The sequence below is a fragment of the Sesamum indicum genome, linkage group LG3 (genome assembly GCF_000512975.1).
Source record: "Sesamum indicum cultivar Zhongzhi No. 13 linkage group LG3, S_indicum_v1.0, whole genome shotgun sequence".
In the NCBI taxonomy this organism is placed as follows: Eukaryota; Viridiplantae; Streptophyta; class Magnoliopsida; order Lamiales; family Pedaliaceae; genus Sesamum; species Sesamum indicum.
This window is the reverse complement of record NC_026147.1, coordinates 10,434,006-10,446,758: the sequence shown is the minus strand read 5'-3', so window position 1 is coordinate 10,446,758 and position 12,753 is coordinate 10,434,006. Positions and strand designations below refer to the sequence as shown.

The 12,753-nt window shown below is 31.9% G+C and overlaps 1 protein-coding gene and 1 pseudogene across 1 annotated transcript; one reads left to right on the top strand and one right to left on the bottom strand.

Moving 5' to 3' along the window:
* LOC105158107 lies at positions 607-3,855 on the top strand (annotated as a pseudogene).
* Positions 5,118-7,805, bottom strand: LOC105157973 (NAC transcription factor 32). The gene is made up of 3 exons (XM_011074542.2): positions 7,504-7,805; positions 6,359-6,642; positions 5,118-5,456 (listed from the first exon to the last, which is right to left on the bottom strand). The coding sequence occupies exons 1-3, from the start codon at positions 7,712-7,714 to the stop codon at positions 5,382-5,384; spliced, it is 570 nt and encodes a 189-aa protein (XP_011072844.1). The 5' UTR covers positions 7,715-7,805; the 3' UTR covers positions 5,118-5,381.

The following is a 12,753-nucleotide window of genomic DNA, read 5'->3' as shown; positions in this document are numbered from 1 at the left end:
ATCATAAATCATGGGACCACAAGCAATAAACAATATTTGGAAAGTGACAACACATATACCAACAATACACTAAAGAAAAAACATTTTGGGACCACAAGCAATAAACAACACAAAGAAATTACAGCAAAAGACAGACAAATAACTCACAGAACAACAAAAAAAATTACATTAAAACATAAAGATACTTATGGTACATAGGCGGAGGCAAAGCCTAAAGAACGCTCAGGCCGTTTCATCACCATCGTGCACCAGGTGAAAGTGAAAACCTATTGTTTTCGTCGGATTTTCGGGGATTACGTGAATGCGATTTGGAGGAGAAAGAATCGGGTTTTTTTAGGGCTGCTGAGTTCGTCATTTTAGGGATTTGGCTTTTATTTAGAGTGAATCACGTGCATGATGTGCTGCTGAGTATTTTCCCTCTTTTCCACATCAGTGTTGATATGGTATCGACCGTGGGTGGTCCAATCTTTACGGCATAGGATAGAAATGGATAAAGTGGTCCGTGACCTGAGGAATGTAAATAGTCAACCATGTATATGAACATGACCTACCACTAGAGTTAAGGTCACCATTCATAGTGATCCCGAAGTGTATTTGGAGTGGGAGATGCATGTCGAGCAAATCTTTTCATGCCACAACTACTCAGAGAGTAAAAAGGTAAAATTCGCAGCTCTTGAGTTTACTGATTATGCTCTTGCTTGGTGAGATCAGATGCAAAAGGAACGGGTTAGGAATGGTGAACGTCTCATCACAACATGGGAAGAGATGAGAGCTATCATGAGGAGAAGGTTTGTTCCATCCTATTATCGTCGTGAGCTTCACAACCATATCCAACGTCTTACTCAAGGTTCTAAAAGTGTTGATGAGTACTACAAGGAGATCGAGATTGCCATGATTCGAACTAACATTATAGAGGACAACGAAGCAACTATGGCTCGTTTCTTGCATGGGCTCAATCGGGATATTGTCGATGTTGTGGAGATGCACCACTATGTAGGAACAACAACTCAAGCGAAGAGGACTTTTGAGGAGGACTTCTAACTCGTTGACATTCGGTCCATGGAAGAACAACCCCAAGAAAGACACTCCTTCTACTTCAAGATTCAAGCAGGAAGATCCTAAACATTGTGACAAAGTTGCTACCAAAAAGGTACAACCCGAACTCAATTCTTCAAGAAATCGTGATATAAAGTGTTTCAAGTACCAAGGAAGAGGACACATAGCAAGTGAGTGTCCTAACCGACGTACAATGATCTTCAACAATCATGGAGAGTTGGAAACTGAGGAAGAAATCACTGATAAAAGAAGAATATCACAAGAAGATGGTGATGGAGAGGATGCCGAAGAAGGAGAATTGCTTGTTACTAGAAGAACCCTTAGTGCCCAAATGTTGGAGGAAGATAATTGCCAAAGAGAAAACTTGTTCTATACACGCTGTCAAGTTCATGGAAAGGTATGTAGTATGATTATTGATGGTGGTAGTTGTTGCAATGTGGCAAGTATTGAATTGGTTCAAAAATTAAGTCTACCTACTATCAAGCACCACCACCCAAACAAGCTTCAATGGTTGAATGAGTGTGGACAACTGAAGGTGACCAAGCAAGTAAAGGTATTGTTTTCAATTGGAAGATATAAGGATGAGGTTTTATGTGATGTTGTAGCAATGAAAGCATGCCACATACTATTGGGAAGACCATGGCAGTTTGATAGGCATTTAACACATGATGGATTCCAAAATCGTTACTCTTTTGTGCTTCGAAAAATCAATAACTCTCAATCCGATGATACCAAAATAGATTTTGCAAGATAAAATCTTGAGAGAAAAAAAAAAGAGAGTGTGAGAAAAGGAAAGAGAAAGGAAAAGAAGAAAGTGAAAATGAGAGTGAAAAAAGAATGAAAGATTCAAAAGATGGAGAAAAAGAAAGCAAAGTTACGAGAGGAAAAAAAAGGAGAGGGAAAAAGAAGAGAAAGGGAGTTTACTAGTTGCTAGGAAGAGTGAAATCAAGGAAGCTTTATTTTCTCGACAAAACCTTATAGTACTTGTGTACAAAGAGGCTATGTTGAATTCTAACGACCTAACCTCTTCTTTGCCTAGTGTTGTTACATCTCCTTTGTAGAATTATGAAGATGTCTTTCTGGATGAGATGCCACCAGGTTTGCCACCCATTCGATGGATAGAACATCAAATTGACTTCATTCCGGGAGCATCCTTGCCAAACCGCCCAGCATACCATACCAATCCCGAAGAGACCAGAGAGATTCAAAGAAAAATCCAAGAATGGATGGCCAAAGGTTATGTGAGGGAGAGTCTTAGTCCTTGTGCAGTTCCGGTGTTGCTCGTGCCTAAGAAGGATGGCACATGGCGGATGTGTGTTGATTGTTGAGCCATTAACAACATAACGATAAGATATCGCCACCTATTCCTAGGATAGATGATATGCTTGATGAGTTAAATGATTCAACTATCTTTTCTAAAATTGATTTGAAAAGTGTTATCATCAAATTAGGATAAAAGAAGGAGATGAGTGGAAAACCGCTTTCAAAACAAAGCATGGGCTTTATGAGTGGTTAGTTATGCCATTTGGACTTAGTAATGCACTTAGCACATTTATGAGATTGATGAATCATGTTTTACGTACATTTATAGGAAAATTTATGGTAGTGTACTTTGATGACATCCTTATTTATAGTAGGACCATGAAAGAGCATGTAACACATTTAAAACAAGTCCTAGAGGTTCTAAGAAAGGAAAGGTTGTTTGGAAACTTGAAAAAGTGTGACTTTTGCACTAACAAAGTTGTTTTCCTTGGTTTTATTGTGAGTGGTGAAGGAATCACAGTTGATGAAGAAAATGTCAAAGCTATTCGAGATTGCCAACCCCCACCACTATTGGAGAAGTGAGGAGCTTTCACAGCCTTCCAAGCTTTTATAGGCGATTTGTGAAGGACTTTAGCACCATGGCAGCCCCATTGAACGAGTTAACCAAGAAGAATGTTCCATTCAAGTGGAGAAACACACAAGAGAAAGCCTTTCAAGCTATAAAAGAGAAACTTACCCATGCACCTTTGCTAGCCCTTCCCGACTTTGGTAAGACTTTTGAAATTGAATGTGATGCAAGTGGGATTGGCATAGGATGAGTTCTTATGCAAGGAGGAAGACCGGTTGCATATTTCAGTGAGAAACTAAGTGGGCCGACACTTAACTACCCTATAACAAGGAGCTTTATGCATTGGTTAGAGTATTGAAAACTTGGCAACATTATTTGTGGCCAAAAGAGTTTATAATACATTCTGATCATGAAGCACTCAAGTATATTAAAAGTCAAAGCAAGCTTAGCCATCGACATGCAAAGTGGGTAGAGTTTATTGAGTCATTTCCATATATGATCAAACACAAGAAAGGTAAGGAGAACATTGTTGCTGATGCACTTTCAAGAAGGTGTGTTTTACTTTCAATAATGGATGCTAAAATTCTTGGTTTTGAGTTCATCAAATATTTGTATGCTAATGATGTTGATTTTGGTAAGGTGTTTGGAAATTGCAGCCCAAGCATTGGATGGGACAAATTCTATTTGCATAATGGATTTTTATTTCGAGCCAACCAGCTTTGTATTCCTAATTGTTCTATTCATTCATTATTGTTAAAGGAAGCACATTCTGGGGGTTTGATGGGTCACTTTGGTATTTCTAAGACTTTGGGAGTCTTGAACAAACACTTTTATTGGCCAAAAATGCGTAGAGATGTTGAGAAGTTTGTGGGAAAATGCTAGTTTGTCATAAGGCAAAATCAAAGCTTAATCCCCATGGATTGTACATGCCTCTCCCTATTCCTAGTATACCTTGGAAGATATTTTAATAGACTTTGTTTTTGGGATTACCTAGGACTAAGAGGGGGAGAGATTCAAATGTTAATTTGGAAGTGTTTTAGGCCTATAAAAGGCACATACCAGCCATGCATGCGGGATACAATCAAATTATTCAAAAATTGATCTAGTTTATAAAATATTGAGTGTTCTCTTACTTTGGAAAGTTATACACTTGTTTTAACTTTGGTGAAACCGTTGCTTTGTCAATCTAGTCTATTAGATTGGTGATTCAAATTCACAAAGCCTCCAATTCATGCTCGACCCAAGTGTGTCGTTGTGTGGATTGGTTTACTCGTGCTCGTGGTTGGTTGAATGTTCTAAGTGGTAGGTCACGTTCATATAACGTGGTTGACTATTTACATTCCTCAGGTCACGGACCACTTTATCCATTTGAATTTTTTTTGCTTGTTGGACGCCCTCGGTGTTCCTATCAAGTGTGTGATGTGGATTTTTATGCCACATCAATTTTTTTTTTAAAATCGAAAAATGGCCAAGTCAGCTTAAAATAACCAATTATGTCTCAGCCCTAATTTAAAGGTCCACATGGGCTCCACGTGGAAATTTCCGACGGATTGGATAATTTTTCAGCAAAAAAAGTTCCAAAATTGAGCAATTCAGATCCAAACCCTAACAAATTAAATGACTAAAACAGAATTTGGCTATAGTTAGAGGACCAAAATTACATTTAAACTATAAAAAAATTCAATTTTTCTTACTGGAATATTGCAACGGAAAGTGATGTTATTCTCAAAATTGTTAATTTTCCCGACAGTTTCTCAATTAGGAGCCAATATAAAATTATTTCTAGTGCCCGACGTAGTTTCTTATAAAAATCGTCCCTTGTAAATTTATAAAAAATCCTATACGACCACTATACCTTCGAAGAAATAAGCAACAAAGCCATAACGACCTTATATATAATTGTAGGCAACCCAGAATTGTGACGATATCTGCGACGGGCTGGTCTGTGACGAACAACAATATATCAATTGCGACGAATGTTGCTTCCACAAATCCCGTAATAATTCCACAAACACACATACTTAAAAATACTATTAATTATTTATATTATCAACTGTGTTTTTTTGTTTTTTGTTTCTTAATTTCACGTGCATGCAGTTCTTTTTTGTATGCAATAAAAATATGTATATATATATATGTCTGTGTGTGACTGTGTCTATAACTATTAGACCAAAACAATAAATAAAAATAAAAAAACAACTTGGCAATTAAGTTTCAAATATTTATATAATTGAGTTTTGAAGTTTATTGAGAAGGGTGGGGACCCAAAAAATGCCCCACCTTGACATAGATTTATTAAAAAAATAAAAGAGTTATAGACATTTTCCTGTATTTATCTATTAATTACAAGAATAGGAAAATGAATACATTATTAACATGTGTTTATGCTGCCTCTTGATCATAAATAAGAGAATCAAGAAAATCAACATTATTAACATCGTACTACCTCTTCATAATTAAATGAGAGAATCATCTATTTAGGGGGAAAAAAAAGTCAATAAAACCTGCTTTCGTTGTAATCTTCTCCTCGTGTGATTCTTGCCACTACCCACTCCTCCATATGAAAATTCTGACAAAAACAAACGAGAAAAGGGCAATGTCAAGAAAAAGTGTATTAAATATAATATATATATATATATATATAATGTCATGATCTGAAGCTTTTACTAGGTAATAATATCATATGATGAAATTATATTTCTTTCTCTCCGAATTAATTATTTTCTAATTTCTATGATTAACGGGTAATTTTTTCAAAATGTAAATGATAAATAATGTAGTAACTTTTTTTTGTAAAAAATCTAATAATTATATGAACTATTTGGATTGGTATTAAGATTTAGATATTTATAGTAGTAGTACTGCAATTATCAAAAAATCAATATGCATAAAATTTGTTAGAATTGAAAATTTTGGGTTCTTCCTATAACAAAATTAGTCATGATTCTTTGAAATAGAGTAAGTATATATATATTTCGAAAAAATAAGTAAGAATCTAGAGAAAAAGGACCTCTCTCTTCTATGATTAAAGTGCTAGCCATGAATTTTGTTCTCAATATAAATTAATAAATAATAAAGTACATTTTTGTCAAAAAAGCTGAAAATTAATACATATTATTTCCATAAGTAGTAAGTTATAGACTATCCAATTTATAAAATAAAATTAAAAAGAAAAACCAATGATACATGTAACTTAGACAGTTAAAATATTGTATTAAAATAGGTCACTCTTTAGAACAGAGTAAATATTTTTTGAACTCATTTTTCTCGAATAAACCAATGAACATAGTAAACTTTTTTATTAAAAATTAAATAATATAATTCATTTCTATTAGTATTTTATCAGAAATTCAATATGATTAAAAGTAATTAAAAATAAATAAATAGTTTGCCTTCATCTTCGATCATCCCTATATATGATTAGGTAAAACAATTTAATAAAAAGAAAATGTTTTATTCAACTAAACATACCTCTTCATTCTTTGTGCTTCGCCTTAGTAATCGGAATTCTTCCATTCTCCAATGTGTTCTCTTCTGTTTAGAGTTCTTCTGTGTAGGGTTTGCTGAAAAATACGTATACAGTATCTTGAACGCAAAAGCATTTCCCTCAGCATCGCGGATTGGATTTTCTTTTCCAATAGATTTCCAGTACCCTATCCCGTCTGCAACCTTTCGATCTTTTTCCATTTTTCCATGGAAGTATTGATCGCCATTAATGAAGAAGTACCACTCCCTTTCGCCCGAAAGGTTCTCCACTTTGAATTAAAGAAATGGAGACTAATAAGAGAAAAAGTAGACAAAATATATTTACTAAGCAATGTAATAATTAGTCATGATCAAAATCAAGTAATTAGTATACATATTGTAAGAATCTTTAAGCTAGACTAATATTTTCGATTTGGTATATCTCTAGCTAGATATATATATATATATATGTATGTATGTATGTATGTATTCTAGATAATTAGAGCAAAAAAAACATGAAGAGATCATGGGGCACATTTTCACCATTTTCATCCTATCATGTCAGAATTATTGATGACATTTCTTCATGCAATGGATGTGAAACCAAAGTTATCATTCGGAGAACTCCTTGATTCCGTCCATCTTACTTTCGAAGAAAAATCTCATATGAAAAAAATTCACAAAGCTGGATATTTCACTGGATCGTTGTTACTTAGCCCGACTAAATTGCACATCTGAACAACCTCAACAACATTTTCCTTACAGACGAGGAATTCCCTTCCTTGGTTGCATCGATAGATGTTAATTAGGGACCAAGAGATCCCTTTCTCCGTTGCACAACTCCAAAATCTCTTCCTTTATTTCACTTTTGAACATCAACTATGTTACTTAGAGACCACAAGATCCCTTCCTTGGTTTGATAGACATTACTTGGAGCTCACTGAACCTCTTCTTTCATTGCACATTTGTTCGATACTCGAAAAAAAACCCGAGCTGAACCACATTTTCAACTTATTATTATATATGTATGTGCGGGTGAAAGAATAAAATTGGAGATAATATATGCTCATCATATATCCAAACAAACAACATCAACATATACGTACAACATAAAGTCTACGTTCATACATAAAACAAACACTAATTATTACCAAGATCCTTAGGACGTTTGTTGTAAAACTCATCTGCATCGATCTCCTCTATAACCCGAGCTGGTAAAGACCCTACAAACACTTTCTTGGTCAAATAAGAGACGATTAGCTCCTCGTCGGTCGGTGCAAACCGCCACCCCACCGGCATTTCTTGCAGAATCCCATCTTTGGCATCTGGCAATTCTTGAAGGATCCCATCTCCAAACGGCATTTCAATGAGCAAATGATGAATATATTACGTATGTTGATTACTTACGGGCTTGTTTTTGTGATATCAAGAAAGGTGGTGATATGTTTGAGACGAAGAGAAAGACTCCACACATATTTATAATGTACAATGAGCATATATTCTTCGAAGTAACGTGTGGAACTCTTACATGCAGCATTTCCTCAGTTTAGGGACTCTAATCGAGATGGATTGCGTTGAAACATTCAAACTTGGGCCATCTTGGGAGCAAAAAACTTGCCATGCCAACCGGATTTCTTTCCATGCTAGACTTCGTTTCTCGTGGGAGTGTACTGACGTACACTAGAATTTATAATTAATTCAGTTAATTTTTAGGTAATTGAGTTATTAAGTTTAATTAAATGCAGTCATGCATGCAAAACTATGGTAGATTAATTATATTAATATTCTTTTTAATTGTATAATTGCAAGTAAATGAGGAAATGATTGTTTTGGTTGGAAGTTTTGCTCTCGTGTTCTTGATAAATATTAACATTTTCATTAAATATTTCAAATGATCAAATTTGTAAACTTGAATAGAGATTAAGTGTTTAGGCAGTGTTTTTATTTTTGTGGTAAATACCCTTGCTAGATGGTTTTTTAAATTTTTGTCTAAAATCACTTTAGCCCGTCATTTTTATTTTCTCGTGTTAGGATCCCTAAATTTTGGATTTTGTTTCAAACTAGTCCTTTCGACAATTTTTCTAGTGAGATTAATCGGACTAGATTTAAATTTATCTTTTTATTTTTTACTTTAGTCCTTTAAGTTTTAAAAAATGCTATTTCCTACCCAAAAAATTAATTGTTGGTGCTTAGTTTATGGCTGCTCTCTTGGTGACCAACAACATATTGGGAGAAATTCAAATTCAGAAAAATGGTTGTTTTTACATACTTTTATGACAAATTTTTTTAAATTTTAGAGGACTAAAATGAAAAAAAGAAAAAAAAAAGGAAAATTGGGGAAAAAAGTGAATTTAAGAATTAAAGGTTATGTTGTTAATTAATTTATATAAATTTGAGATTTTATATAAATGAATCTTCAACTTTATTGAATTATGTCATACATAAACATAATTATCAGATAGTTTGCATTTAGATTATTTATATGTTGAAAAACAAATGAAACAAATAAATCATTACAAGTGGAGCCAATATTTATTTTTATATACATATATTGAACGATAAGAACTTTTTTCCATTTTCTTAAATACAAAAAAATAAAACTTTTCTCCGTTATGATAATGATTTTCATAAATTAACAGTGCGAAAAAACCGTATTTAAATTATCGTTACCAACCCATACTAATATACAAATAATGACGACATAATTAAAATCATAAAATATGCAAATAATACGGAACTTACAGTTTTAGTCGCAAATAATAGACCATACAAAATCGCAATATCAGCGATAACAATGGTAGACGTTGTTCCACACAAAAGCGATGCATTGATATATTATCTGGTGATATAAAAAAAACCATTATATAGGATGTTTAAAAATTCTAAAAAATTAAAAAAAAAGTATAAAATAAAATACAAATAACATAGATTACTCTTCATTAGTATATTGTATCGAGATGGTTTTAGAATAAAATTAAATAAAATATTATATATTATCAAACCTGAACTAATTATAATTATTGTAGAGAAGATAATACCATAAGTAAATCATATGTTTACAATAAGAGAATTCCGAAAAAAATTTGTATAAGTTACACCAACGGATCGATGCACAATATTTGCAACAACACGACGTTATCGGATGTTATCGTTTATAATATCCCAACACGATCAATAATATTATTTTATTGTTATTATCTGTCGATATTATCCAAAATAAATGATGATAAATATATATTCGAAAAATAATAGATCCTCTTGAATCGGGAATACATGTGTGGTTGAACTTTTATAGGAATTGTTCCAGGAGATGGAGTTGGATTGAGCATCGGGGCCATTGCTGGGGATGCAGCAAGACAAGAAATGAGATGGCTGGAAAGCAAAGCATAGATTAAAATTGCGGTATTGATGATAATATTTATAAATGATGTGTTACATCAAGCGCCGTATATTAAAATATTATTTGATGATATGAAATAAATATATTATAGAATGTTAAAAAATTCTAAAAATTTAGTAAGAATAGTAAATTATAAAAATCGTAAGTTACTACTCGGTAGTTTATGTTGAGAAGTTTTAAAATAAGATTAAGTGACTTATTATTGTCGAAACTTGTTATAACTAAAAATGATTTGTGAATGATAATAAGAAGAAAATATTCATTGCACATATAATAATACGTTAGATAAATCATATATATAATATGAGGAATCTTCGAAAAAAAAGCATAAATTTTATGAATGGATATATTGTTTGCGACAATATAATGTTAGATATTATTGTTGATAATATCATTGTAACGTGGGTATATTTGAGAATTATTAAATATTAGGGGCGATACGTATATACATGAAGAATAATAGCTATCGTCTAATATTCTCGAATTGGCAAGAATCCTTCCAGATTAATATATCGGCTAATACTTTTAATCATGGTTCAAAAAGATAATATTGAGGAAAACCTATATATATATGAGTGTTCTAAACATATTAAAATCTAATTTAGGCTTTTCAATGTACGGATAATACCCAGATTCAAACTCATTATAATAACTAATACCTAGATCGAATTTAGTATTTTTATATTAGATTCAACCCCAAATTCATATCTATTGAAATAAGTATTTTGGATATAGGTATGGTCTAAACCCTGAAAAACCCCCAAGTATGGGTATCGAATGAGTAAAATCTAATACTATTAAAATTCATAATTATTTGTTAACTTAAATCATTGAATTTGTAATTTTCTTTTATAAATCAATTCACTAGATTTATTTGTCATATAAAATTCTTAAATTTTGCACATTATTTATTAAATATTTACATATTGATATTTTGAAAAAAAACATTATGGAGTTTTTTTTTTAAGTAAGAACGATGAATTATAATTAATTGAAATAAATTATTTACAATCAATAATATTTCATCGCTCTTACTTAAAGAAAAAAATAATTTGAATTATTTTTTATTAAATTCTCATCGATCACAAGTTCAGGAAATATTTTTAATAAACTAATTTTTAGTAATATGTTATGATGATAGAATTACCAAATATATATATATATATATATGTATAATTGCTTCATTTATTTTAACATGGTAAGATCCAAATCCTACCCAATTATATTGTCTATATGGATAAGACCCAATAGATATTCTACGGATAATGTTGGAATAGAGTATATAAATAACGACTACGAATATTTATTGAGTCCGAATCCGAATACAAGTAACTCCTCGAGCATTGAAAATATCGTAGCAAATTGCTTTTCTGGTCCAAAGAATAGGAGGTTCTAAAAAGATAGTCTCCTTTTTCAAAATTTTATTTTTGGTACAAAATTTCAAAAAAAGTCGAGATTTAGTCACATAACTTTTCGTAAAAAAAAATAATGGTCACATGCAAAACACGTTATTTTGCCATTTATTTTTTAACAGAAAGGTGCTCTTGAAATTAAATACGAGAAAAGTTTGAAATGTTTCTTTCAAAAAATCGCGTAAAGGCAAGAACAAAAAGTGTATATCTTTATCCTATGGGACGAGAAATATAATATTTTTCGATTAATAGTTTGGTTGTGCCAAATATGGCATCAACTCCTTAGATGTACTGTTTCTAAGAGAAGTGGGAAAATGCATACAGAAGGAGTAATAATATAAGACATATATTCACAGTAGTAATTTCAAAAATATTTTAATTTTCCAGTTGGGAAATCTTGAAAATATAAAGAAACTAATAAATGCTTTGGAAATGGGTTTAATGCAATTTATCCCTATATTTTTTAAAATAAAACAATTTATCTCTTGTCCAGAGAGATAAATTGCTTAATTTAAAAAAATACAGGGGAGTAAATTGCTGCATTTTAAAAACACAGGGGATAAATTACTAAAAAAAATTTATAAAAAGATAATTTGTATATTTACAATATCACAAGAGTTAAATTGCATTTTTTCCGATTAGGAACACATCAACCGTTTCCATTTACATGAAATAGTTCAACGCATTTCAAAGGGAGTTTCGCACAATATCATCAATCCATCTTTCCAGGCAAAATTATACTTTGGTCCCATAGGTAGGAGATCAGCACATTTAGTTCCATGATTTTTGAGATTTTTACATTTAGTCTCAAGTTGGGACGTTTTTCGGCGAAAAACTAACGGCACACGCAGGTCACGTCCGCATGCCCGTTAGCGGGACTTTTTGGAGGGAAGTGTGGGATTAAATGTGTAATCTTAAAAAAAAATATGAGACTGAATATGTCGACCCCCAATCTATGGGACCAATAGTGTAATTTTACCTATTTGAATGGCATGTCTTATGCATTTTCTTTAGGAAGAAGATTGTACATCATATAAATTTTTAAGCAAGAGGATTCAATGGCAGCGTTGAAGAGTTTGGGGTGTTAAATAGTAATTCACAATCTTAACTTGCATAGATGTAGTTCCTTAAGGTAAACTTAAAAAAAAAGGAATTACTCAGATATAACAAATAAAAGTCGTCCTGTAAGGTAACTACTGAATCACAAGTTATTCCAAGAAAATAAAAATTCAACGGTATTTTAAATGCCACAATTTTTCTCAGAGAATCAAAATTTATTCAACTAAGAGAGACACTTGTTTTCAGTAATCAAATGTTTCTCTTAACCAACAACTCAACATGTTTGTTTCAGCATCTAAGTTTGTTTGATATATTCATATAGAGAACGAATTTTTGTAGGTTTGTTGCCGATTAAAATTCCATTTGTAATACATAATTAATATATTTTGTATTTCAATCAAAATTGATACAGAAGGTAGAAAATAACTTGATTTTAACTAATTCAAACATTAGCAACAATTAAATAATTTAACTATTTGATATTATTTTCATTTTTATGACTATCACATTAGATATAAATTTATTTTATT